Raw genomic sequence first — 26373 nt, forward strand, 5'->3', positions numbered from 1 at the left:
AATCAACTGCCACCAACTAGCAGGTAAACCCAAGCCTCCCAGCTGTTACAGTATCCCTCAAACCAGTGGTCTTGTTTCTAGCCCAGCCACCACAGCTATTATGATGGAAAGCAAGACTTGTAGAAATGGAGCTTGTAGAAATGGAGCTTGACAACTGACCCTGAGGATGCTGCAGTGCCTCCCTGTTTTCTTAGCTACTGAAGATTCAAAAAAGAAAGCCTCCACCAAAGCCCTTTTCATTTTCAAATGGTTCAGCATCAGAAATAGATACGATTTTATCAGCAGAAATAACATTCAAGAACATGAATTATCATCTGCTGTGTTAAGATTGGGAGAGAGTTTGGGCTTTCTGCAGAGGAATGGCAGATACATCCCTGCTTTAGTGAGAGTGAGACACAAAGGGGATTAGAGCAAACACTGACTCCATTTGGAAGACCCAAATGCAATGGAGACACATACAAATGCCACCCCTAGGTAAACACAAGTTTCCTATAAAAGAGTCAAGTTGCTTTTGACTAAGTGTCCAGTTTGATTTAAATAAAATATAACTCCATTTTTCCAGTTTGTGGTTTAAAAAAACATATATTTATATATACAAACACACACATACTACATATGTAAATACACAAACATATATATGAAAGCAAATGTGTTTTTCTGTAAAAATAAATAAAAGTACTTTTCTATTTTAAAACATTTGTGTGTGTGAATGAGAGGCGTAGATAGATCTCTGACCTTACTGATTTGAGAGGTCTCTCCAATAATGTAAATTGCAATTCATCTATCCTTACCCATCCAGTGTGACTCTTGTTCACGTTCTTCCAGAAGTTCACATTGGGGATCCATCCAACATGCTATCAAAAGCCTTTCTTGTCTTCTCTTGACATTGCAAGGGTACTAGGTGAGGAATCTAGCTGGTCATCTGTCACCCCTAGCTCTTGCTAAGTAACCAGCCCATTTTCTCATCCAGTCATACAATTTACTCCTGTTCTTCAGAGATCCTCAGCTGCTTAGATTTTGTGGCCTCCTCACACTCATCATGCACTTTTCTATTGTCCTATGTGTGATACCTTCTTCAGAGAGAGTGCTGTTCTATGCCATATAGCAACACATCAGTAAATTGGAAGAGATAAGTCTTTGCTTTTATGGGAAGAAGCTTGGAGTCTGTAATAGTTTTGACCAAAAGTAAAAAAAATATTACCAAAAGCAAACCAGATCACTCTCCTGCCTCCTTTTCAACTCTAAACCCAACACACTTGCTGCTAGGGAAACATTCCTTATGTGCCTTCTGGGTAAGGTTAAGTGCCTTGCCCATAATCATACAGCTAACAGGTTTTAGAGGCTAGATCTGAATCCAGGTCTTCCTAACTCCAGGACCAGTAGTCTATTCACTACAATGTGCTGCCTCAATTAACATTAGGCAAGGTAGAAAAGAGGATGGCTAGGTGGTGCAGCAGATAGAGTGCCAAGCCCAAGGTGAGGAAGACTCATCTTCCTGAGTTCAAATCTGGCCTCAAACACCAGCTGTGTGACTCTGAGCAAGTCACTTAACCCTATTTGCCTCAGTTTCCTCATCTGTAAAGTGAGCTAGAGGAGGAAATGGCAAACCATTCCAGGATCTTTGCCAAGAAAACCCCAAATGGGGTCATAAAGAGTTGGACACAACTGAACAACAGCAAAAGGTGAAAAACACAGATACATGCTTGCCCAAAGTATTTCTGCTATGAAGGATATACAGGCAGAATTCAGATAGAAGAGGAATTTCCTATAAATGGTAAGGTCCTCAAGAGGCTCCTGTTGATGGATGATATTGTGCTGACTGTAACAGGTTCTACCATGCTACAGTGCCTCCTCAATGAGACTGAAAAGACTTTGGCCCAATTATGCCCTTGTGAAAATCCAAATTATTGAAAAATGCAATTGAATAGACTGACCTTTGAGCTGCTTAATCACTACTTACATCTTGCATAGGCCCTGCAGCTGGATAATGAAATTAATCCAAAGCTAAAAGTAAGGAAGATAGGGGCCTGGATTACACAGCACTTCTGAGTGTTACTTTATGGATGTGAATCATGGAATACAAGACAATGGAGAGACACTTGGTGGGCATAAATACAGGCATCATAATATTATTTACATTCAAGAATGGGCATTAAAGATAACAACCGGAACATGTATGATTAGAAAATTCATATTGTCACTCATACTAGATTTGGTAGATAAATTCCACAGATTGTCTTGAGACATAAAAAAGCCAATTGACTTATGCTGGCTAATGTAGCTAGTGAGAAATAGTAGCTGAATTTGAACTCAGGTCTTCCTCATTTCCAGTTCATTCCAGTAATATTGCCATTCCTCTTCTCTTACAGATGATAATAATAGCTAGCAATGGAAAAAGTACCTTAAGGTTTGTAAAGTGCTTCACAAATGTTTTCTCATTTGATCCTCACAACCCTGGGAGGTAGGTGCTATTATTACCTGCATTTTACATATGAGGAGATTAAAGCAAATAAAGACTTTCCCAGGGTCACACACCTAGTCCCTGTTGGAGGCAGGATTCAAACTAATATCTTCCTTACTCCAACTCCAGCACTCTATCCAATGTACCTAGATACCTCTAGATGAAAATTGAGGTCAAATTATTGAAGGCAGAAGACCCAGTAGGGATAAGTGGAGGGACTTTTTGGAAAGAATGCTGGATTGGAAAAATGAGGCCTTGGGTTTCAATACCAGCTTTGACAGTTATTAGCATGTGAGCTTGGGAAAATCATTGTTAGATGGGCCTCACTATACTTATATGTAAAATAAGAGAGATGGGCTCCAAGTCAGGAAGACTGTGGGCAAATCACTTAATCCCTGTTTGCTTCAGTTTCCTCATTTATAAAATGGGGATAATAATATCACCTAGCTCATGGAGTTATTGTAAGCATCAAAGAAGATAATAATTGTAAAGTGCTTAACACATTGCCTGGCACGTAGTAAGGTTTATATAAGTGTTGGCTATTATTATTATTATTATTATTATTATTATTATTATTATTATTATTATTATTATTATTATTATTCCTGCTGGGATACTTTCTATCCTGTAGTTACCTTAGGCAAGTCACCTTCTCTTATGGGCCTCAACTTTTCCATCTGAGAGATGGGAGAAGTTTGGCCTGGTTTATCAATTATTTTTGTTCACCCAGTCTGCCTCTTCCTGACAGCATTTGGGGTTTTCTTGAAAAGGATACTGGAGTGGTTTACCATTTCCTTCTCTAGCTCATGTTATGGATAAAGAAACTGAGGTAAAAAGGGTTAAGTGACTGGCCCAGGGTCAAATAGCTGTTAAGTGTCTGAGGTGGCATTTGAACTCAGGTCTTCTTGGCTCCAGGTCTAGCACTACCTAACTGTCCTAATCAAATTTAAGTGTATACAAAGTGTTTTTGCAAACCTTGAAGAGCTATACAGATGTCAGCTATTATTTGGATTACATCTTCTTAAAGCAGGGATTCTTTTTTTGTTTGTTTTTTCTTGCAGGGCAATGGGGGTTAAGTGACTTGCCCAAGGTCACACAGCTAGTAAGTGTCAAGTGTCTGAGACCGGATTTGAACTCAGGTACTCCTGAATCCAGGGCCGGTGCTTTATCCACTGCGCTACCTAGCGGCCCCCTAAAGCAGGGATTCTTAAACTGAGATCCATGAATCTTTTTTTTTTCTTCTTCTTCATGTTTTGGTAACTATTTCAAACTGGTTTCATCTGTAACCCTCTGTATTTTATGTTATGCATTTAAAAACATTACTCTGAGAAAGGGTCTATAGACTTCACCAGACTGTCAAGGATGACCATGACACCCACACACAAAGGTTCAAAATCCCTAAAGATTCCTTTCAGCGTTGTAGAATTTACTCCTTGTGCCACAGAAGAAAGAGCACTGCTTATGGAGTGATAAAGACCTCTGATATCAAACTACCCATGTGACTTGGACAAGTCACTAAATCTCCCGATGCCTGTTTCCTCTTCTGTAAAAGGAGTGGTTTGGGGGCAGCTAGGTGACACAGTGGATAGAGCACTGGCCCTGGAGTCAGGAGTACCTGAGTTCAAATCCAGCCTCAGACACTTAACACTTACTAGTTGTGTGACCTTGGGCAAGTCACTTAACCCCAATTGCCTCACTAAAAAAAAAAAAAAGGAGTGGTTTGGGCACGATGGCCTCCGAGGTTCCTTGATCCAGGAAGGCAGGTACCGTCACCCTTTTGCATTTGCGTGAACTTTGCACGAGGTGCAGGCGCAAAGTAGGGGTTTAACAAACGCAGGCTGATTGCTTAGCTGTCCCAGCATCCCTCAGTCCTGGGGTGCCACATCCCACCCCTCTCTGCACCCAGGTTCCCACGCCTAGAGGCGCGGATCTGAATGGAGAAGTAAGGCGCCCAATGTCCCAGGCATAGTAAAGACACAGTCAGGATTAGGACCTAGGTCTCCTGGCTTCAAAGCCAAACTCTTCCCACGAAACTGTTTAAAACTGATTAGAACTGGCTGCTTAAACTTGAATGAAGTGGTAGAACAAATGCATGTAACTAAATCCTAGTAGCAGCATCAGAGAAGAGAGGAAAACCTTCCCAAGAGAGCTCAACTTCAACATTGCAGCAGTTCTGAAAAAGCTACAAGGCTTCAAATAAATAAACAAACCAAGGAGAAAAACTACACATCCCATAATGCTTCTCTTCCCTATATTCGTTACTAGAGCACCGGAAAACACTATCGACCAATCACCACATGGAAAACTTGAGTCGCCAGCCAATCAAACTTCAACGATACTTCCGGGGGCGTGAGGCGGGAGGCAACCTTCGTTTAAAATCGTGTTGTTGGCCGCTCGTATGGTTTCCGTTTAAGGCGCTGTCTAGCTGGAGAACGGGCTCTCGGGGTGCGGGGGCAGCGGCGGGAGGCCGCCTTCTCCGCCGCTGGTGAGAAAAAATGGGGATGAAGTAGGGCCCTCGGCACGCGGGTCAAAAGCCTGTAGCAGCCGGTCGTCTTTGGGCCAGCGGGAGGATTGGGGTCAGGGAGCTCCGAAGTCGCCGCGGCCTGTGGGCTGCGCGGGGTGGGAACTGCTCGGCCTAAGAGTCGGGCGGGGGGCGGGGGGGGGGGGAGAGATCGGAGGATGGGGACCATTTAACAATGACTTGCCCAAGGTCACTTACTTAGTAACTGTCAAAGCCTGTATTCAAACCCTAGGCCTCCTTCAGATCCAACATTCTTTCAGATGAATCCTCGCCTTTTCTGGTATTCCTTAACGTTGTTGCCTTCCCTCTGAGATTACTCCACTTCAGCCGTTGTATATCTTTTATTGTACGTAGTTTACATGTTTATTGCCCAACCCCCAGCTCCCCAGATTGTAATTCACTGTTTTTTCTTTTCTTTTCATCACCAGCATTTAGCATGTAACACATAGTAGGTAATTAATAAATGCTTGTTGATTTGGTAGTGTTGTGTGGTATGTGGCCTCCTTAAAGATGTTTAAGAAACCTCTCCTTCCCCCCTCCCCCCCCCCAAAAATGGGTGAGGGAGGATATATTCCTAAGATTAACCTTGTTAGAATTAATATAATCAGTTCCAGACCATTGGTGAGCTGGTCTAAGGGGAGGGATGACTTCGGGTACCCCAAATCTCAGGAATTTTGATATGGGATTTGTTGGGGGGATAGAAGCTGGAGCTGGTTGAACCCTGAGGACTGAGAGAAAAGAGCATGGGACATAGGTGTCTAGGGGCCTAGCCTCACCTTCCCCTACCCCAATTTAAAAGTTGGTTTTTAGGGTTTCTTCTGTAAAGCTTAAAAGAGTTTCCAGAAAACTCTTTCCCTTAGTGCAAAGCATCTTGGAGGTTGATGACAATCTGCCAAATCTTAATGCTGACAGTTCAGGACCTGTTGCTGTAGTGTTTTTTGGTGTAGGAGATTAAAAAGTTAATAGTGATTTCAGTGAAATCAGGAACATTCAATGTGATTTGATTGACTCTGGATCTTTTAATTATCAATAGGTCCTTGTACCCGTTTTTTTGAATATTCATTTTGATGGCTGCCTGATTTGGAGTTTTGTAGAACTGAGCATACAGCATTTATATTGGTTTTATGGGCCGCTTTGTTGCTTGGTTACTTAGTTGCAGAAATGTTCCTGAGCTCCATGAAAATCAGGACGATTTTACTCATTTTTCTGTTTCTATAATGCCTGAGTCATTACACATTGCAAGTGCTCTAATAACGTTTATATTAGTGAAAGAATAAATATGTTGACTTGAGGTTGTAATTCTAAGTCTAGGTGGCTGGGAAGATGGTAACAAGGAAGTTTGGAAGAGAGAAGGGTTTGGGGGAAAGAAGAATGAATTCAGTGTGTGTGTACGTACATATGTATACACACATATATCTCTACATAGATATACATACACATATGTTTGATGAGGACTCCTCAGTTTATATTTTTACTTTTTTTTTTTTTTAGTGAGGCAATTGGGGTTAAGTGACTTGCCCAAGGTCACACAGCTAGTAAGTGTTAAGTGTCTGAGGCCTAATTTGAACTCAGGTAGTCCTGAATACACTGCGCCACCTAGCCGCCCCTCAGTTTATATTTTGAACCCCAGAATGATTATAGAATCTTGGGCTTTATTTCAAGTCTGGAACTAGTGTTAGGAATTGAGCGTAAACTAAGTTCAGAAAATCTTTTACAAACCCTTAGGGTTTATAGCTTGATGGTTCATTTTCATAGGTCACCTTTAGACAACAATGGAGAGACATAAAATTTTCTCCAAATCAAACTGTAAAGTATTTCTAGGCATGTGATAGCCTAAATGTGGCAATTGGATGGGAAATCCTTTTGGTTAGTTAGCATTTGGCTAAATATAAAATAATAGGCAGATAGGATGCTTGGCCTGGAGTCAGGAAAACTCATCTTCCTGAGTTCAAATCTGGCCTCAGATGCTTTCTAGCTGCGTGACCTTGGGCAAGTCACTTCACCCTGTTTGCCTCAGTTTCCTCATTAAATGAGCTAGAGAAGGACATGGCAAACTACTCCAGTATCTTTGCCAAGAAAACTCCAAATGGAGTCATGAAGAGTCAGATACAACTGAAAAATGAAGCAACATAATGGTGTTTTCTCTGCAACTGAGATTTGGGTTGCCAAATGAAACCTTTGCAGATGGGCTGCCATGATGGTAGTATTTAACACCTTTGTGTGTGCCTTTAATCCTTAACTTCCTGACAAATAAAAACCATTACATTTTGATAATATAGAATCCTGTTCCCTTGCTGCACAACAGTCATGTTCCCAGTGATGCATAGTAGTTACATACAGAGTTCATAGTAATACAGAAATCTTAGGATAATTGTATATTGTAGTAGTATACCCTAAAATACCACTTGCAACAATGTTAACTTTTCTGCATTAACCTTTAAAATGTGATTAATAACATGTTCTCTCTCCTATTTATTGTAGCATGATGTCTCACATAAAGACAGAAGAGGAACTGGACTTATTTAATAAAAGTATAAATGACTTTTGGAACAGATTCCGAAATACTACATTCAGTGAACACCATAGTCAAGTGGTGGGGCTGAGAGATACATATAAAGACTCAATTGAAGCATTGTCAGGTACTGTAGGCAGCTGGACTCATGCCACTGTTTTCATGGTCACATTATTTGATTGAGACTTAAATTTCATTTTTTTTCTTATAGAAAGATTGTCCACAAAGCTAAAAGAAGAGGATCGAATGGTTGAGACTTTTCTGGAATTCAGAAATAGTATGTGATTGACATGTAATAGAACTCCCAGTATGTTTTAAGGGTTATTTCTGTGGTAATTATAGGAACCCAAGGAAGCTGGTCTTTTGATCTTCTTCATAAATCTTTGTTGTGGCATTACTAGTTTAAATTACTTTTGCTCTTTTGTTCCCTGCTAAATTTCTTCTACATTTTCACTCTTGTCAAGCAGATTTTCTTCAGGTCTTATTTGTAGAACACTGGGCTAGACCCTTTAACCTGATCACCAGGGTTTAAGATGGATAAAATCCTTTTGGATTGCAAGATCCCCAGAGAAATTTCAAGATGAAATCTTTAGATGAAGTTTTAGACCAGGAACTAATGGGCTAAAATAGTCAAAATAGTTGAGGGTAGGGTTTTTTTAAACCTTTTTTGTTTGTCATGGGCACTGTGGGCATTCTGGTGAGGTTTACTGACCTCTTTTCAGAATAATGTTTTTAATGCATAAAATACATATGATTACAAAGAAAACCAATTATGTTGAAATATAGGAAAAAATATTTTTAAAAAACAACAACTAAATTTACAGACCCTAGGTTAAAAATCCATGGTCTAGGGACTGGTTGTCATATGTAGGTAGACTACATATAGGCTATAAGTTGTTTAGGGGAAAATATCACATACACACACACACACAAATGTGTGTGTGTGTAATATTTTGTAATGATGTATGTATGTGTATATATATATATATATTTTGTAATTATATATGTATGTATATATAAATTAATTCATTATCTTTCCCCCTAAATTCTCCCTTCCAAACTTCTTATTGCCATCTTCCAAGTCATCTAGACTTATGACTTAGTTATCATTGGTTATTTATTATCTCTCATCTCTTCTTCCCTTCCTCCTGCAGTGCCCTCTTTCCCCCCAATACTATGGATTCTACCTTTGTAGCATTTTTTGTATGTTCCCTTCTCTCCTCTGACACTGCTACCAGCACACCCTGCTACAGGCTATTATCACCTCATGCCTGGACTATTTCGATAGCCTGCTGTTATTCTACCTGCTTCAAGTATCTTCCCACTCTAGTCCCACCCTTCTCTCTGCTTTCAAATTGATCTCTCTAAAGTGAAAGTATGTCACCCCCGTCCCTGCCATTCAGTATACTCCAGTGACTTCCTATTGCTTCCAGGATCAAATATAAAATCTTTTGTTTGGCTTTTAAAGCCTTTTATAACTTGACTCTCTCTCCTCCCTTTCCAGTCTTTTTACACGGTCAACATACTCTGCAATACAGTGATAATTGACACCCTTTCTGTTCCTCACACAAGAAACTCTTTAACTCCTGACTCCCTGCCTATTCACTGGCTGTCCCTCATGCCTAGAATGCTCTCCTCTTCACCTTCTAGTTTCCTCCAAGCTCAGTGAAAATCCCACCTTCAAGAAGCCTTTCCTGATTTGTCTTATATTAGTATCTTCTCTCTGAGATTACCTTCCTTCTGTCTCTTGTAACTCTTGTTTGGACATAGTTGTTTGCATGCTGTCTTCCCTATTAGTATATGATCTTGATAATAGAGACTTTTTTTTTGCCTTTCTTTGTAACCCATGCAATTAGCACAGTGCCTAGTAAGCACTTAGTAATTACTTGTTGGTCTCTTGCTTGCTGCTGTCTCTATATTCATATAGGTAAAGACTTGTGAATGTGTAAAGATAACTGTTTTGTAATGTATTTTGTAACTGTCATGATGTATGTTTATGCTATCCCTTATTCATTTCATTTTTTTAGAAAGCAGTATCATTTTTCCCATCAATTTTTAGAAAGTGTTTTGTTTTATCCTTTACAATTACAAACTAAGGAGTGGGTTATCATCTGGGGTGGGGAGAGATGTTTTTGTGAAAACACTGAAAGTGGTCAAGTTACATGAAACTTTACTATTAGTACTTTGTGTTTTATTGTCTTTTTATGAACATATCCCTAGATATAGACTATTCCACATAAATATCTTAAAAGCTTAAAAAAAATGGTTCTGGTCTCTTCCTTTCTTGCTTTGGTCCTTGATAAGTAAAGTATCATTTAATAATAATAATAATAATAGTAACCATATATGCATATATACATATATATGCACATATATGTTTCACAGAGATCCATATCCAGAATAAGCTTATTAAGGAAAAACAAGATAATTTATCAAAACTGGTTGACAGTATACAAAACAAGGAATGGGAAATAGAAAAGCTGACAAAAAGTATACAGGACCTTAAGGAATCACTGGATAAGAAAAAAGAAAGTAAGTATTTTCATTTGTAAATAAAAGTTTTGAATTGTTAGACTGCTCTCTGTTTTATTGTCAGGAATGTATATCACCTTTCAGAGTGATGAAAAATCTAAGCAAGACGGCTTTTGTCTGTAAAGGGGCTGGTTTCTACCTTTCCTAGGACAAGGGAGGAGTAATTTAGTTTTTTCAGTGGGAATTCAATGTCTGGTGTTTTTTTTTTTTCTTCTTCTTCTTCTTCCTGGGCTAGAATTAACAGTGATTCTGTCCATTATAAGAGAACTTAATTTAAGCTGAATGGGAGAAAAACGTTAATAAGTGAGTTTAACTTGGCCAAGTCATGAGTAATATCATGTATATCTCTCAGTATATAATAGCTTTTTCTAAAAAGACTGTAGGGAAGGAACCTATGTTTAACCATCAGCATAACTGATTCTCAAGATATTTGAAGCAGCAGGGTATTTTTTAGCTAGGCAGTCAATAATTGAATTGTTACTTTTCATATATCTTCCAACTCTCACTCTGGTTTTGTGGCATTTTTAAAACCTAAAAGAGCATGCCTCACTTTTCTAATAGGAGATAATTATGTCCTTAGTACAGTAGTTTTCTAGTAAATCCAATAGAATAGCTATTCCAGTTGTGGGCAGATCAAAGTAATTTGAAAGGAAGTAAGACTCTGTATTCATGTGAATCTCCTCCTGTGCATTGAGGCATAGTGCCTTAGTAGGGACTTAGCAAATGCTTACTTTGAAATGAACTCTGCTTTTCAATGCAATAACTGATCTTCTCAAGGAATATAAGCCACTAAAACATGGCTCCTTCTCACAACAACCTTTATGTCTTCCTTATCTCCAATTTTTCTACCTACTTTGGAGCAAATGCTGCTTTTTCCCTTGCATAAGACAAATAGAAATAGAGAGAATGGATGGAAATAGGCTTCTCATTTATGTCCATGCTAATATCTTTATTTGCCACTAGTTTTTTCCAGTAAGTGTGTTGGGTGTTGTTTAAAAGGTTGTTGATACTTATTCTTTAAAATTAATAGTTATTTCCGCTGCTAACAAAGCTAATAAGGAAAAGTTGAAAATGCTGCAGAAATCTTACGATTTGTATAAAGATCAACTTGGACTAGAAATTCGAAAAATTTATGGTAAGTTTTTATTTTTAATATCAGATTTCTAAGTACGTTGTAGAATTAATACTTTATGGCATCAGAAAAGTCAGTATTTGTTACATAGAAGAGATTTTAAGGCCTTCAGAAAGCAAATCTTGAACTTTCACTCATTTGTAAACTTTGATCATTTTAAAAACTATAATCTTGTCATAGACATCAAATGTTTCTATTTTAGTTTGTACAGTGGACATTGTGTTAAATTTTTTTTTCTTCCTTACTACTTTGTTTTGACAGTACAGATTGTCCAGTTTTAAAATTCTGCTCTATAGGCAGAATTTTTTTTTTATTATGAAGTTGAGGTCAAGTCAAATAATAGAAATGTTGCCAAAAAAATTTTGAAAGAATCTTGTCTTTTTAAAATTTAACCCTTTTTTAAAAAATAACATTTCCCCCAGTTACGTGTAAAGACAGTTTTCAACATTCATTTTTAACAAATTTTAAGTTCCAGATTTTCTTTCTCCTTCCTTCATCTCCTCCATCTGAGATAGTAAACAATTTGATATAGATTATACCCATTCAATCATGCAACACATATTACTATATTAGTCATGTCATGAAAGAAGACATAGAATAGACCCAAGCACAAAAAAAGCCCCCACAAAAATAAAATACAGAAGGTGAAAAATAGTATGCTTTGTTTTGCATTCATATACCCTATCAGTTCTTTCTCTAGGGATGGATAGCATTTTTCATCATGAGTCCTTTGGAATTGTCCTGCGTCATTGTATTGCTGAGAATAGCCATGTCATTCACAGTTGATCATTGTACAGTGTGATATTACTGTGTACAGTGTAATCCTGGTTCTGCTTACAGGTTTTTCTGAAATTTAACTAGTCATCATTTTTTATAGCACACTAATAATCTGTTACAATTATATACCACAACTTGTTCAGCCACTCCCCAATTGATTGGCATCCACTCAATTTCCAATTCTTTGCCACCACACAAAGAACTGCTATAAATATTTTTGTCCTTTCCCCTTTTTTTGTTCTCTTTGGGATGCAGACCTAGTAGTGGAATTGCTGGATCAAAGGGTTTACACAGTTTGATTGCCCTTACAGGCATAGTTCCAAATTGCTCTCCAGAATGGTTGGATCAGTTCATAACTCCACCAACAGTGCAATAGTGTCCAAGTTTTTCCACATCCCTCCAATATTTATCATTTTCCTTTTCTGTCATGTTAGCCAATCTGATAGGTGTAAAGTGGTACCTCAAAGTTGTTTTAATTTGCATTTCTCTAATCAATAGTGATTTAGAGCATTTTCCCCCCTATGACTGATTTCTTCATCTGAAAACTGTTCATATCCTTTAACCATTTATGAACTGGGGAATCATTTGTCATCTTATAAATTTGGCTTGGTTCTCTATAATTGAGAAATGAGGCCTTTATCAGGCCTTTATTGCTGTACTTATTGTTTCCCAGCTTTCTGCTTTCCTTCTAATCTTGGTTGCATTAATTTTGTTTGTGCAAAACCCTTTAATATAATGAAATTGTCCATTTTATATCTTAGTAATCCTCTCTTTCTTGTTTGGACCTAAATTCTCCCCTTATCCATAGATCTGACAGCTAAACTATTCCATGTTCCCCTAATCAGCTTATGGTATCACCCATTTTTACCCATTTTGATCTTATCTTGGGATAGCCTCTACCTAGTTTCTGCCATATTGTTTTCTAGTTTTCCCAGCAATTTTTTTGAGATAGTTAGTTCTTGTCCCAAAAGCTGGGGTCGTTGGGTTTATTAAACACTAAATTCCTATGGTCGTTTGCTAGTGTCTCTTGTGTACTTAATCTATTCCACTGATCTACCACTCTGTTTCTTAGCCAGTACCAGAGAGTTTTGATGATTATTGCTTTATTATACTGGTATGGCTAGGCTACCTCCTTTCACATTTATTTTTATTTTCCCTTGATATTGACCTTTTGTTCCTCCAAATGAATTTTGTTATTACTTTTTCTAGCTCTATAAAATGTTTTTTGGTAGTTTGATTGGAATGACACTGAATAAGTAAATTAATTTAGGTAGAATTGTCATTTTTATTATATTAGCTCAGGCCTACCCATGAGCAATTCATATTTTTCCAGTTGTTTAGATATGACTTTATTTGTGCAAAAAGTGTTTTGTAATTGTACTGACATAGTTTCTAGGTTTGTCTTGGCAAATGGACTGCCAAGTATTTTATATTGTCTACAGTGATTTTAAAAGGATTTTCTCTTTCTATCTCTTGCTGCTTGACTTTGTTGGTAATATATAGAAATATGCTGATGGTTTATGTGGGTTGATTTTATATGCTGTAATTTTACTAAAGTTATTTCATCCAGTTTTTTAATTGATTCTTTAGGATTCTCTAAGTATACCATCATATCATCTGTAGAGAGTAATATTTTTGTTTTCTCATTGCCTATTCTAATTCCTTCAATTTCTTTTTCTTTTATTGCTATAGCTGGCATTTCTAGTACAATATTGAATTAAAGTGATGATAATGGGCATCCTTGCTTTATCCATATTTTATGGGAAGGTTTTCAGCTTATCCCCATTACAGATAGTGCTCGTTGATGGTTTTAGGTAGACACTCCTTATCATTTTAAGGAAAGTTCCATTTATTCCTATACGTTTTAGAATTTTAATAGTATTCTATTTTGTCAGAAGCTTTTTGTGCATCTACTGAGAAATCATATGATTTCTATTGGTTTTGTTATTGATATGATCATTTATGTATTTCCTAATATTGAACCAGCCCTGTAGTCCTGATATAAATCCTTTCTCCTCATAGTGCAGGACTCTGGTGATGTATTGCTGTAACCTTTTTGCTGGTATTTTATTCTAAAATTTTGCATCAGTATTCATTAGGGAAATTGTTCTATAGTTTTCTTTCTTTGTTTTGACTCTTCCTGGTTTGGGTATCAGCACCTTATTTGTTTTATAAAGGAAAGTTGGTAGAATTCCTTCTTTGTCTATTTTTCCAAGTAGTTCATATAGTACTAGAATTAATTGTTCTTCAAATATTTGGTAAAATTCACTTGTGAATCCATTTGGTCCTGGGGATTTTTTCTTAGGGAGACATTGATGACTTGGTCACTTTTTTTTTTCTAAGATGAGGTTATTTAAGTATTCTATTCCTTCTGTTAATCTGGGCAATTTATATTTTTGTAAATATTCATCCATTTCACTTAGATTGTCAGATTTATTGGCATATAGTTGTGCAAAATAGCTCCTAATTATTGCTTTATTTTCCTCTTCATTGGTGGTGAATTTACCCTTTTCATTTTTTGATATGATAATTTGGTTTTCTTTTTTAAATCAAAATAACCAATGGTTTATCTATATTATTGGTTTCATTAGTTCAATGATTTTCTTTCAATTTTATTAATCTCTCCTTTGATTTTTAGGATTTCCAATTTGCTGTTTGATTGAGAATTGTTCATTTGTTCTTTTTCTAATTTGTTTAGTTGAATATCCAATTTATCAATCTGTTCTTTCACTATTTTATTGATGTTAATGTTTAGAGACATAAATTTTACCTTAAGTACTACTTTGGCTGAGTCCTGTGAATTTTGGTATGCTGTTATTCTCTTTAATGAAATTATTGTTTCTTTGATTTTTTTTCTTTGACCCACCCATTCTTTAGTATTGCTTTATTTAGTTTCCAATTAATTTTTAATCTATCTTTCCATGACCCTTTTTGTGTAATTTTTTGTTGCATTATGATCTGAAGATGATGTATTTAATAGTTCTGCCTTCCTGCATTTGATAGTGAGGTTTTTTTTGTGCTAATACATGGTCAATTTCCTATAGGTGCCATATACTGCTAAGAAAATGGCATGTTCCTTTCTATCCTCATTCAGTTTTCTCCAGAGGTCTGTCTCACATAATTAAAAAAACCCCAAAACCTCATATTTACCTCCTTAACTTCTTTCTTGTTTATTTTGTGGTCAGATTTCTCTGGTTCTGAGAGGGGAAAGTTGAGGTCCCCCGCTAGTATAGTTTTATTGTCTATTTCCTCCTGCAACTCATTTAACTTTTCCTTTAAGAATTTGGTTACTTTTTATGTTTAGCATTTATATTACTTCATTGTCTGTGATAACTTTTAGCAAGATGTACTTTCTTGGTTTATCTCTTTTAATTAGATCTATTTTTTCTTTTGCTTTGTCTGAGATCATGATTGCTACTCCTGTTTTTTTTAAAAAATTTTAACTTTAGCCGAAGCATAATAGATTCTCCTCCATCCTTTTATCTTTACTTTGTGTGTCTCTGCTTCAAGTGTGTTTCTTATAAACAGTATATTGTATGATTCTGTTTTTTAATCCAGTCTGCTAATTGTTTCTATTTTATGAGTGAATTCATTCCATTCACATTCATAGTTATGCTTTTGTTTCCCTCCATCCCATTTTTCCCCTGTTTATACTTCTTTCTCTTTCTCTCCTTTCACCCTGTCCTTTCCCCCTGTCCCTCCTCACTAGTGTTTTCCTTCTTATCACTGCCTCCCTCAATCTGCCCTCCCTTCTATTAACTCTTCCTTTCTAGTCCCTTTCCCCTCCTTCCCTATAGGATGAGATAGATTTCTATAGCCAACTGAGTGTGTATATTATTCCCTCTTTGAGCCAAATCTGATGAGAGGAAGGTTCAAGCAATGCTTACCTCACTACCTTCTTTCCCTCTACTGTAATAAAGTTTTTGCACCTCTTCATGTAAGGTAATTTACTCCATTCTACCCCTTTCTTCCCGTTTCTCCCAGTGTAATTTTTACCCCCTTTTTTAAAAAATCGATCATCCCATTAAAGTCAACTTACCCCTGTACCCTATGTCTATGTATACTCCTAACTATTCTAATAATGCTATAGTTCTTAAGAGTTCAAGTATCATCTTCCTGTGTAGGGATATAAAGTTTAATCTTATTGAATAATTTGTTTTCTTTTTCCTGTTTACTTTTTTATGCTTCTCTTGAGTCTTGTATTTGAAAATTGAGTTGTTTCTTTCTGGCTGCTTGCAGTATTTTCTCCTTTATCTGAGAGTTCTGGAATTTATTTCTGGGAATTTTCATTTTAGGGTCTCTTTCAGGAGGTGATTGGTGGATTCTTTCAATTACTATTTTACCCTCTGATTCTAGGATATTAGGGCAATTTTCCTTGATAATTTCTTGAAATATGATATCTAGGCTATTTTTTGATAATGGCATTCAGGTAGTCCCATAATTCTTAAGTTTTCTCTACTGGATCTATTTTCCAGATCATTTGTTTTTCCGATGAGGTATTTCACATTTTCTTCTATTTTTAAAAATTCTTTTGATTTTATTTGATTGATTCTTGATGTCTCATAGAAACATTGAGTTCCATTTACCCAATTCTGGTTGTAAAAAATTATTTTCTTCAGTTAGCTTTTGTACATCCTTTTTCATTTGGCCAGTTCTACTTTTTAAGGAGTTGTTTTCTTTAGTGGATTTTGTACATCTGATTTGATTTTTTAAGTCCTTTTTAAGCTCTTCCAGGAGTTCTTTTTGGACCCGAAACTAATTCATATTTGTCTTTGAGGCTTCCTATGTAAGCATTTGGACAATGTTGTCCTCTTCTGAGTTTGTGTTTTGAACTTCTCTGTTACCAAAGTAGCTTTCTATGGTCACAGGGTTTTGTTTTTGTTTCATTTTGTTTTCAAGGGTTTTTTGCTCATTTTTCCAGCCTATTTTGTGACTTTAAAGTTGATCTCTGCATTTAGGGTTCAGTGGACACTGTCACAAGCTTCTTGTGTTGGGGGGCAGGGAGGGAGACTGACCACTGGCCTGCTTGTGCCAGGGTCTCTGGGCCTAGATGCCTGCCTGCTGCATCAGGATCTTTGGGACTGGTGGCTAGCCTGTTACACTGGGACCACAGGGTCTGGCCACTAATCTGTTGCCCCAGGGTCTGGTGGCCTCACAACTAGCCTGTTGTGTCACTGGCCTTATGCACTGGGACTCTGGGTCCTTTGTTACTAATCTATGCTGGGGGCAAGGGCCTCCTGCTGGTATGCCCCATACACTGCCTACTTTGGGCTGCACTCCCCTTTTAACTGATTGAGGCAGACCTTTCCTGCAATCCTTCTAAGTTTTCTTGGGCTGGAAAATTGTTTTACCCTGTAATTGCTGTGTTCTAACACTCCAGAATTTATTTTGAAGTGTGATTTAAAGTTGTTTGTAGAGGAATTTGGAGAGCTCAGACAAATTCCCACCTTTTCTCTGCCATCTTGGCTCCATCTAAGAATCTTATTTTCAGTGATTTATAGAATTTCCTGTCAAATTTTTTCAAAATTATTTTTACAAACCTTTCAGGAAATTTAAAAGGCCTCTTGGTTATGCTTTCAGATGTGAAGAGCAACTTGATATCTGATGTAAATAAATATTTAAATTCAAAATACCTAGGGACAATTTGAAATAAACTTTTCCAATAGCATAGACTACCTTTTGAGAAGCTGGGTGGATAAAGGTTTTCTTACTCTTGTAAATAAGAATTTGTCAGCTAGCAGAGGTAGCTTAATTGTAAAACCTGGTGTGTTATAGTAGTGGACTAAACAATTTAATCTTTTTAATTCCAGGTGCAAAACTCCAATTTATATTCCGAAATATTGATCCTAAAGCTCCTGAGAAGCCATTCACCTTTTCCCTGCGCATAAATGAAAACGGGGATTATGAAAGTGGGTACATTTTGCCTAATTGGTATTTCAGTTTAATAATTTAAAAAAAAATCTCATTTGGTTAAAAGTATGAAAAAATAGAAGTGAAAGTACAAGACTCACAGCATATTACTATTCCTTCCATTCTGGCTTGCTTTGGCTCTTTTTTCCCACCATGCATAGGGCCTAAGTGCAAAGTTAAATCCATTTTGGCTCCTTAATTAGGAGGCCCAGTGCCTAGAGACTGACCCTGAGAAGTTGACACTAGATACCAGAAGTTTTGTTGTACTTTGATCACAAATATAAATGATTCCTCCAAAGAATTTATAGCTGAAGGGACAGTGGAAGGAAGGAAAGAAACAGGCATTTATTAAGTGCTTACCATATGCCATGCTAATTGCTTGGGATACAAATGCAAGCAAAAATAAAGATAGTCCCTGGTCTAAAGGAGCTTATATTCTAATGTGGAAAGAAAACGCAGCAAAGGGAGGTAAAAAGCAAGAGGTAGGGAGGAAAGATGACAGAAAGCTGTATGGTTTTGAAACTCAGAAAAGTCAAGTATGAAGCTGGGAGGGAAATAAACACAAGTTGGCTTGGGAAACTTCACAAAATGAAGGCTCCTGGAAGAACTCGACAATGGGAGAAGAGGGGGAGGGGTGGGCAGACTTTGCAGAGGGATAGCCCGTGTTGAGCAAACCTTGGGGGTGGGGTGGTAGGCTATTTCAGGGATCACTCTGGGTGAGGCAGGGGAGTGTCTCAACCAGGTACTGAAAGAAGGTCCAGTATGAGCCAGTAGTTGAAGGGACGTAGTTTCAAAGTCCGAGCTGGCAGGAGAATGAAAGGGTGAGCATTGAAATGCCATCAGCCCCAGGGACATTAATATCCACACTGATGTACCCTCTTAGCACCACAGGCATTGGCCTGTGAAATGAGCTTTTCTTACATGTTGGCTAGAACACTAACTGTGAATGCAGTTTCACAGATTTGAGTAATGATGTTGTTAGAATAATTATACAGCCTTCCACAGGTACCATCTGGAAGAGAAACAGCACTTGTCTGGACATTTGCCTTATTCTGCTTGTTCATTCGTTCTCACTGTGCCATCGTTCTTTTTCATTTGTGGTCAACTCTTCATGAGCCCATTTGGGTTTGGGTTTTTTTGTTCTTTGTTTTCTTGGCAAAAATACTGGAGGGGTTTGCTATTTCCTTCTCCAGCTCATTTTACAGATGAGGAAACGGGCAAAAAGGGTTAAGTGATTTACCCAGGACCAAAGAGCTAGTAAGTGTCTGAGGCCAGATTTGAACTCAGGTCTTCCTTACTTCAGACCCAGTGCTGTATATAGCCATATTAGTCAGTTCTTAATAACTAATAAAAAGGGTTGGGGTGGGGATGGGGAAAAGCAGTTCTCTACTGATAGTTGCAATGCAATATTAGAAATTAAAGTTCAGGGCCTATGGATCGGGCAGAAAGACTTGATTTTGTGGCTTCTAGATCAAACTTAGGTCTTTGTCCCTTTGGGTTTGGCCAAAATTTAATTCAGCAAACATTAGTACTTGTTTGTAATGCTTGTTAATGGATAATCCAAGATAAAGCTTGGAAACTTTTTAGAATTTGTGAAACATCACCATAGAGTGAAATTAAATAATAAAGAAAATCAGCACACTAAAGATTGGATTACACATTTTAAAAGAAGGCCTTCTTTGTGAAACATCAAGGTAAAAGTTAATTTTGCTAGTGCCAATGACATGGCAGTTTAAGAAAGAAGAAAGATATTTTTGTTTTAAAAATAACTGAATGACCAAGGTTTTACTTGCTATAGGGAAATCTTCACGGTGAAAAAGGCAATCACACATCCCTAAATTTGCATCTTAAAAAGGTGCCAAGTAGCCCAAATTCTCCTCTGAGTTGCTGGCCAGAATCTTCCCAGTGAAGCCCTTATGGATTCTTTTGGATGGGGGCTGGACCTGTGATTCCATTGATTCAGGGAACTCCCAGTGGAAGAACTCCCTCTATCAGTGCAGATCAGCACCTATTCTGCTACTTATAGTATGAGAGAGTTGTGGCACAGAGAGAGATTCAGTTATTTATCCTTGGCCACATGACTAATCTTGTTAGTGGGGAGGTGCTGCAGAACCCAGATCTTCCTGATTTGGAGAGTGGCTCCTTGTCATACTTCCTCTCTGAACTTTGATGAAAGTGTTCCTTCATCTGATTAGTTCATTTAAGAACAAGCCAGGAATTATCATAAGCTCCTTGAAAGTAGAGACTATCTTGACTCTTTTTTGCATCCCTAGCACTTAACACATTGCCTGACACATTGTAGGCACTTAATAAATGTTTATGAAATGAAGTAGTAAGATAAGATCCTTACTTTGGTACTGTATCATATTAAATAGGATTTTATGGGTTGAGTCACTATCGCCCTATTCAACCAAGTTATGTAGAAGTTTTATACTCAACAAGTATTTTATCCTTGATTAAGTATGATATTTGTGATTCTACAAAATGTTGAGGTTTAGGCTCTTGGGATCAGGAAGCATACTTTATTCTACTGTTGTTCCATGGGAAAAATCATATTTGATTTAATCGGTTTGACTCATATCACCTTTTCCAGGAACATAACCTGTTGTAAATTGGAGAATAGTTTATATTCCATTTTTTCTTGCTTTTTTTCCATTTTGATTTTACTTTGCTTCTGATTCATTCTGAACCTTATGCTATATTTGCTTCTGACATATTTGAGGTGTGAAGTAAGAAAAGCAATAAAAATAATATAAATGGGGCAGTTAAGTGGTGCAGTGGATAAAGCAGCAGCCCTGGATTGAGAAGGACCTGAGTTCAAATGTGGCCTCAGACACTTGACACTTACTAGCTGTGTGACCCTGGGCAAGTCACTTAACCCTCATTGCCCTGCATACATACATATGTGTGTATGTATGTATGTGTGTATAAATGGAATGCTTTATCAGTTATGAAAGTCAGAAAATTAAAGTTCAGTTCTTTAGTATTAGACTCTTTTTGATGGTTTCATGACTTTTGAAAACCTAAATCAGAAGTACTTGCCTTTATTTTGGGAAATTAATCTCGTGCATACATTTTGATGATGTCACCACTTCTTCCTTATCACATATTAAACCCCTCCATACCTTACAACATTTTAATGAATTGCTGTGGCTAAAAATGGTCACCAACTAGTGGCGACTTTTTGGTGATGAGCTTCATTGTGTTGCCCATAGCCTCTTTTTTTCACTTTCCTGGGTCAGGAGTCATACAGGAGACCAGGTTTTGTCTAACTACTTTTATTGCATAAAGTCTGTGTAACTCTGGCTAGAACCTGTAGAAAGTAGCCTTGCAGATGATAGCACAACTCAACTCTAACTTCTAGAAATTCAAAGCTTCATATTCAAGGCATATTCTCTTATCCCATGATATGACCTTATTAGGTACTATTCCTTACTTTTTTCTCAAGTAACATTCACACAAGGGTGTAATATATCCCCCTCTTTTCCATGATGATAATATACAAGCTTTGGGCTAAAGACTTCTCTATTGTCCTGGCGTCTGCCCAGTTGTACTTATACATTGGCTGCTTCCAGATTGCCTTGATTGGTCTGTTTTTATTAGTAATTGTAGTAATTTGTTGTTAATAGTGATAATAGTTGTAGTAGTAGTAAATATGTATTATAAACAATGGTATTAGTGGTAGTAGTAATAATAGTTTGATATTCTATTTGACTTTTTTTTTTTGTAGGGCAATGGGGGTTAAGTGACTTGCCCAGGGTCACACAGCTAGTAAGTGTCAAGTGTCTGAGGCTGGATTTGAACTCAGGGCCAGTGCTTTATCCACTGCGCCACCTATCTGCCCCCTTATTTGACTTTTAAAGGCTAGCATCTTCTCACTAACATTTTTGGGTTTTGTTTGTTTTAGCTCCAAGGATTCTTTCTTGTTCATGTCAGTATTACTTGAGATAAAATGCTTCCAAAAATAATAACATGCCTATTAAGTTCTAAAGAACAAGATTCTAAACCAACCAAGGTTATATTCAAGAACTATAAAGGACCTTAGGCCAAAGCCAGCACTCAATCAGTGAACATTTATTAAGTGCATACTATATGCCAGGCACTGTGGTAAGTGCTTGGGATACAAAGAGGAAAAAGACAAGTCCCTGTCCTCAAGGAGCCCATGATCTAATGGGGAAGATGACATACAAACAAATATGTATGAAACAAGCTACAATCAGGATCATTAGGAAATAAGAAGAAAAGAAATGAGGGATAAGGAAGGCTTCCTGTAGAGGTGTGATTTTTAGTTTTAACTGAAAGGAAGCCAGGGAGGTCAGTAGTCAGAGGAGAGGAAGGAGAGCATTGCAGGTATGAGGGACAGCCAGAGAAGATGCCTGGAGAGGGGTGGAGTGCCTTATTCATAGAACAGCCAGGAGGCCAGTGTCACCAGGTTAAAGAATATGTGTTGGGGAGTTAGGCATAAGAAGACTGAAAAGGCAGGAGGGAGCTAGCTTCTGAAGGACTGTAAATACCAAATGGAATGTTCTGTATTTGCTTCTGGGGGCTCTAAGAAACCACTGGAATTTATTGAGTTAGGGAGCTGACATGAATGGACAATGTGTTTTCTCACAATGACTTTAGTAGTTAAATGGAGAATGGATTAGAGTTGGTGAGACCAGAGGTAGGCAGACACACCAGCAGGCTGTTATTCCTGGCTTCTGTATCTTGTGCAGGTTGGCTTCCATAACATTTCCTGCTTAGTTGACCTGCTCCAGTTTGGTGCCAGACCCAAGCTTTTCTAATTTAGAAGGGCCTTCCAAAATGTATGTTGAATCAATTTGAGTAATCATAATGGTTAAGGAAGAAAGGCTTTCTCTAAACTGATGAGAAATTGCACAATTTATAATATCATTTGTCCAAATGTGTAAAAGCACAGTGCAGCCCCAGTAGTAGTATTGGATTATTCATAAAAGTAGAGATAGGCCAAAAGAGAGTTAAGATACTATAATGTACTATTTGTGTTCAAATCCTATGAGAACACATCTCTCGCTAAAAGTTAGATGATATGACTTTCATTTATCTGGGCTCAGACCAACTCAGTTCATCACATGTCACTCTTTCAATGACAATTCCACACTTCCTTAACCAGGATGCACTTAATATATTTACTTTTTTTTTTTTTTTTTTTTTTTTGCTGGGCAATGAGGGTTAAGTGACTTGCCCAGGGTCACACAGCTAGTAAGTGTCAAGTGCCTGAGGCCGGATTTGAACTCAGGTACACCCAAATCCAAGGCCGGTGCTTTATCTACTGTGCCACCTAGCTGCCCCCAACCTTTTTCTTGATGATTTCCTAATCTTCATCATGAACATCAGTTTCTGGTTGTGGAAATGTAGCTGTAGATGGTGTGGAATGTAGGGTTTTATGGCTCCTGATAATAGCAGTGCCCCTTGAACTTTAAGTCCCTCCTGTCAACTTTGTTTTCAGCTCTCTGAGATTTTCCCCATAGAGATACTGTAAAACATATGCTTCTATATAGCTTCTTGGGCAGCATTACCTCAGCTGCCTCTCTGCATAATTAGTTAGTAGATTTGGCAGCAAAGCAGTCCTCTCCCAATTGATTTCTAGCCTTCCAGAAGATTATTTTCATAGTCTGTCTTTGAATGTGTCAGCTCCATTCAAAACATAATCCAGGATTTCTGGACCAGTGACGTAATGGGCCATAGGCACATCCTTTCTGGCTTTTCTCCACTCCTCTTTCCCACTTGTATGGTGAAGTGCCAGAGAAGAAACAGTGTCTCTCATCACTAAGAATTTGTGATAGTGTTTTGAAGGTGACTTCCCCAAAGCCATCTTTTCTGTTAATGACACTTATGTTAACATAATACCAAGTCATTGTTTTCTACAAGTGCTCCTTCATACTTGACTTTTACCAGAATTATAAGAACAGACATTAAAAATACAGAAGATTGAAAGTTCTGTATAGTTCTTAACTTTTTGAATGAAATCTTTAAATCTTTTCCATAAAAGATGAACAGGAAGGTGGTTTAAAAATATTCCCATATACCAGCCCCAATTCCTTGAGGTGGAATTTGCAGCAGCAATAGAATAAGTTATTCTTAGATAAGCCTCTGGTTTTGAAATGATCCTTCATTGAAGGTTCAAGAAGATATTACCTCTGTCACCTTGGGCAAATTTCTTAACCTTGTGGCCTTCAGTTTGCTCATCTGTAACATGAAAGGGTTGGACCAAATAGCCTCTGAGGTTCTTTCCAATTCTGAATTCATGATCCATTGACTTTAAAATATTAATTATCTCCATTTTTTTCTCTTTAGTATCAGATAGTGCTCCTCATCTGGAATGCCTGGCAGAGTTTCAAGAGAAAGTACGGAAGACCAACAATTTTTCAGCTTTCCTTGCCAATGTTCGAAAAGCTTTTATTGCTCTGGTCTGTAATGAATGTGTAAATAGTGTGTAAAGACTATATTTTCATTTTTTTCCTTACTACTCCCTTTAAAGCTTCTAAATGACCATTTAATGTTTGACTCTTTTTCTATTTTTGGTGGCTTTTTAGCTTGACAGGAATTAATAAAACTATATAGCATACTTGTGAAAGAAAATTTTGTCAAAAATGTTCTGTTTCCCAAGGAATAAAAAAATGGAATGCAGTAGTATATTTTGGCATTTATATTTGGTACATCTGTTTGTCGTTCTTTGGTTAGCATATAAGGAGCCCAGTAGTAGAATTGTGTCTTGAGCCATAAACCTGATTTTATTAGCAACTGCCAAGCAGCCCCACTAGAATGGATAAGAACCAATGAATTTTGTCACTTAATGTTCCCATTAGAAAAGCAGTGTGAAAAGGTCCTTCATTAATTGATTAGAAGTTGACAAAGCAGGGCAGCCAGAGCTAGCAATTTAGGATGGCTATAGCAATGTTAATAATTGGACAGTTCAGACTGATTAGTGACAATGAATTAGTATTGAGTGCTTATTCATAGGTCATTGGTGCAATTTTTTTTTCTAAAGTTCTAGTTCCTTAAGTGATGGCTTGAAGCTGGGCTCTGGCTCTGACAATATCATTAGAAGATCCGGGTTTAAGGATGGCCACCTCTCATTCTGATTTATTCATGGAGAGGTTGTAACTACTTAAGAAAATTTTAGGCTTAGAGTTTAGAGGTGGTTTTTTTAATATTTTCATTATTTAGTTTGAAATGAAATTAATTCCCAAAACATCAGATTTAGCTATATTTAACTGTAACTACCAAACAGCATTTCAAAACCAAATAGAAATGATTTGGGAATTATCTGTCATTACTCTGATCTGATCCATGGATTACTGATGGATAATTGCATTTTGAGATAAACATGCTGATCACAGAATCTCAGTGTTGGAAGGGACCTCAAAAACGATCTAATTTATATGTAACGGGAATCCCTTTGCAACATATCCAACAAGTACGATAATAAGAACATAGGTTTAAGAGGTATAAGAAATCTTGCAGGTCATCCGGCCCAGTCCCCACATGTTATAGATGAGAAAACACATCCATAGAACTGAAGACTTGTCAGATGTCACATAGTGGGTGGCAGGGCCACATGTCATTCAGTCTTTGAAGACATCTAGTGAGGGGTTGCTCTCTAATTCAGACTGTCCCCATTCCACTTTTGGATAGCTTTAATTGTTATGTTTTTCCTTCTTATAGGCCAGAATCTGTTTCTCTATAGTTCTGCTTATTGAGGACAAACAGAAAAAGTTCAATCCTTTCCAAATGTCTACTCCATGCTGTGTTCAAACTCATTAGGAACTGATAGTGTTATTAGAAAATTAGCTTAAAGGTTTTTTACCTGATGCAGTAGTTTTGTGGAAATTGTATTTTTAAAGAGTAATAATACATGTAAAAGGTACACACACCCCTGATTAGACTTTGTTATAGTAAGGATGTAAGGCATGCTGGTGAAATATACTTAATGTGTTATACATTTTTAAATCTCCTGTGTGATGCTAAAATAATAATAATTTAGAGATTTGCCTAAATTGGGAAGTAAAGCAGTTTAAGTAGTAAAAGTGATAGAAATAAGATCTAGATAAGGTCAGTTAAGCTATTTGCTATTTCATGATATGGCAAAAATGGTCAAAATCTTTAAACTCATAACCACTAATTAAGTAAACCTGAGAACATCAGCAAAAACTTGCTGAAGTATTTGACTAATGGGTTTGGTGTTTTATATTTCAGGGATAATTGGAATTAGAAAATTCCATTTAAACTCTAATTTAGAGATGTCCCCTAAGTATAGAGACAATTTGTATTTTTTTAGGTTGTGTGATATGGTGCATTTGCCTCTCATTTATGTTGAGTCTGCTCACTTTTCCTGCTTCCATATGAGATAAACTTGAAATGATTCAAATTATTAGCTGTATAGTGTCTCAAGGTCAAATTAAATGAAATCAAAGTATACTGAATAAATAATAGGCAAAATGTAAATGAATTTCTCTAAAGCGCACCTGACTTAGTGGATAAAGTTCCCCCACCCACAAACCCCCAGA

At 37.2% G+C, this 26373-nt stretch overlaps 1 protein-coding gene across 2 annotated transcripts; it reads left to right on the forward strand.

The window, feature by feature from the left end:
• Nucleotides 1-4833: 4833 nt before the first annotated feature.
• On the forward strand, nucleotides 4834-24684 carry SPC25 (SPC25 component of NDC80 kinetochore complex). 2 transcript variants are annotated; one of them, XM_043996421.1, is made up of 7 exons: nucleotides 4834-4946; nucleotides 7464-7621; nucleotides 7706-7771; nucleotides 9880-10026; nucleotides 11057-11161; nucleotides 17746-17844; nucleotides 24161-24683. In XM_043996421.1, the coding sequence occupies exons 2-7, from the start codon at nucleotides 7465-7467 to the stop codon at nucleotides 24301-24303; spliced, it is 717 nt and encodes a 238-aa protein (XP_043852356.1). In that variant the 5' UTR covers nucleotides 4834-4946; nucleotide 7464; the 3' UTR covers nucleotides 24304-24683. The 2 variants fall into 2 exon arrangements, with proteins under 2 accessions (XP_043852356.1, XP_043852357.1); XM_043996422.1 differs by lacking the exon at nucleotides 4834-4946 and adding an exon at nucleotides 5228-5328 and having other exon boundaries at nucleotides 24161-24684.
• The last annotated feature ends 1689 nt before the right edge of the window (nucleotides 24685-26373 follow it).

This window comes from Dromiciops gliroides, chromosome 3 (genome assembly GCF_019393635.1).
Source record: "Dromiciops gliroides isolate mDroGli1 chromosome 3, mDroGli1.pri, whole genome shotgun sequence".
Classification (NCBI taxonomy): domain Eukaryota; kingdom Metazoa; phylum Chordata; class Mammalia; order Microbiotheria; family Microbiotheriidae; genus Dromiciops; species Dromiciops gliroides.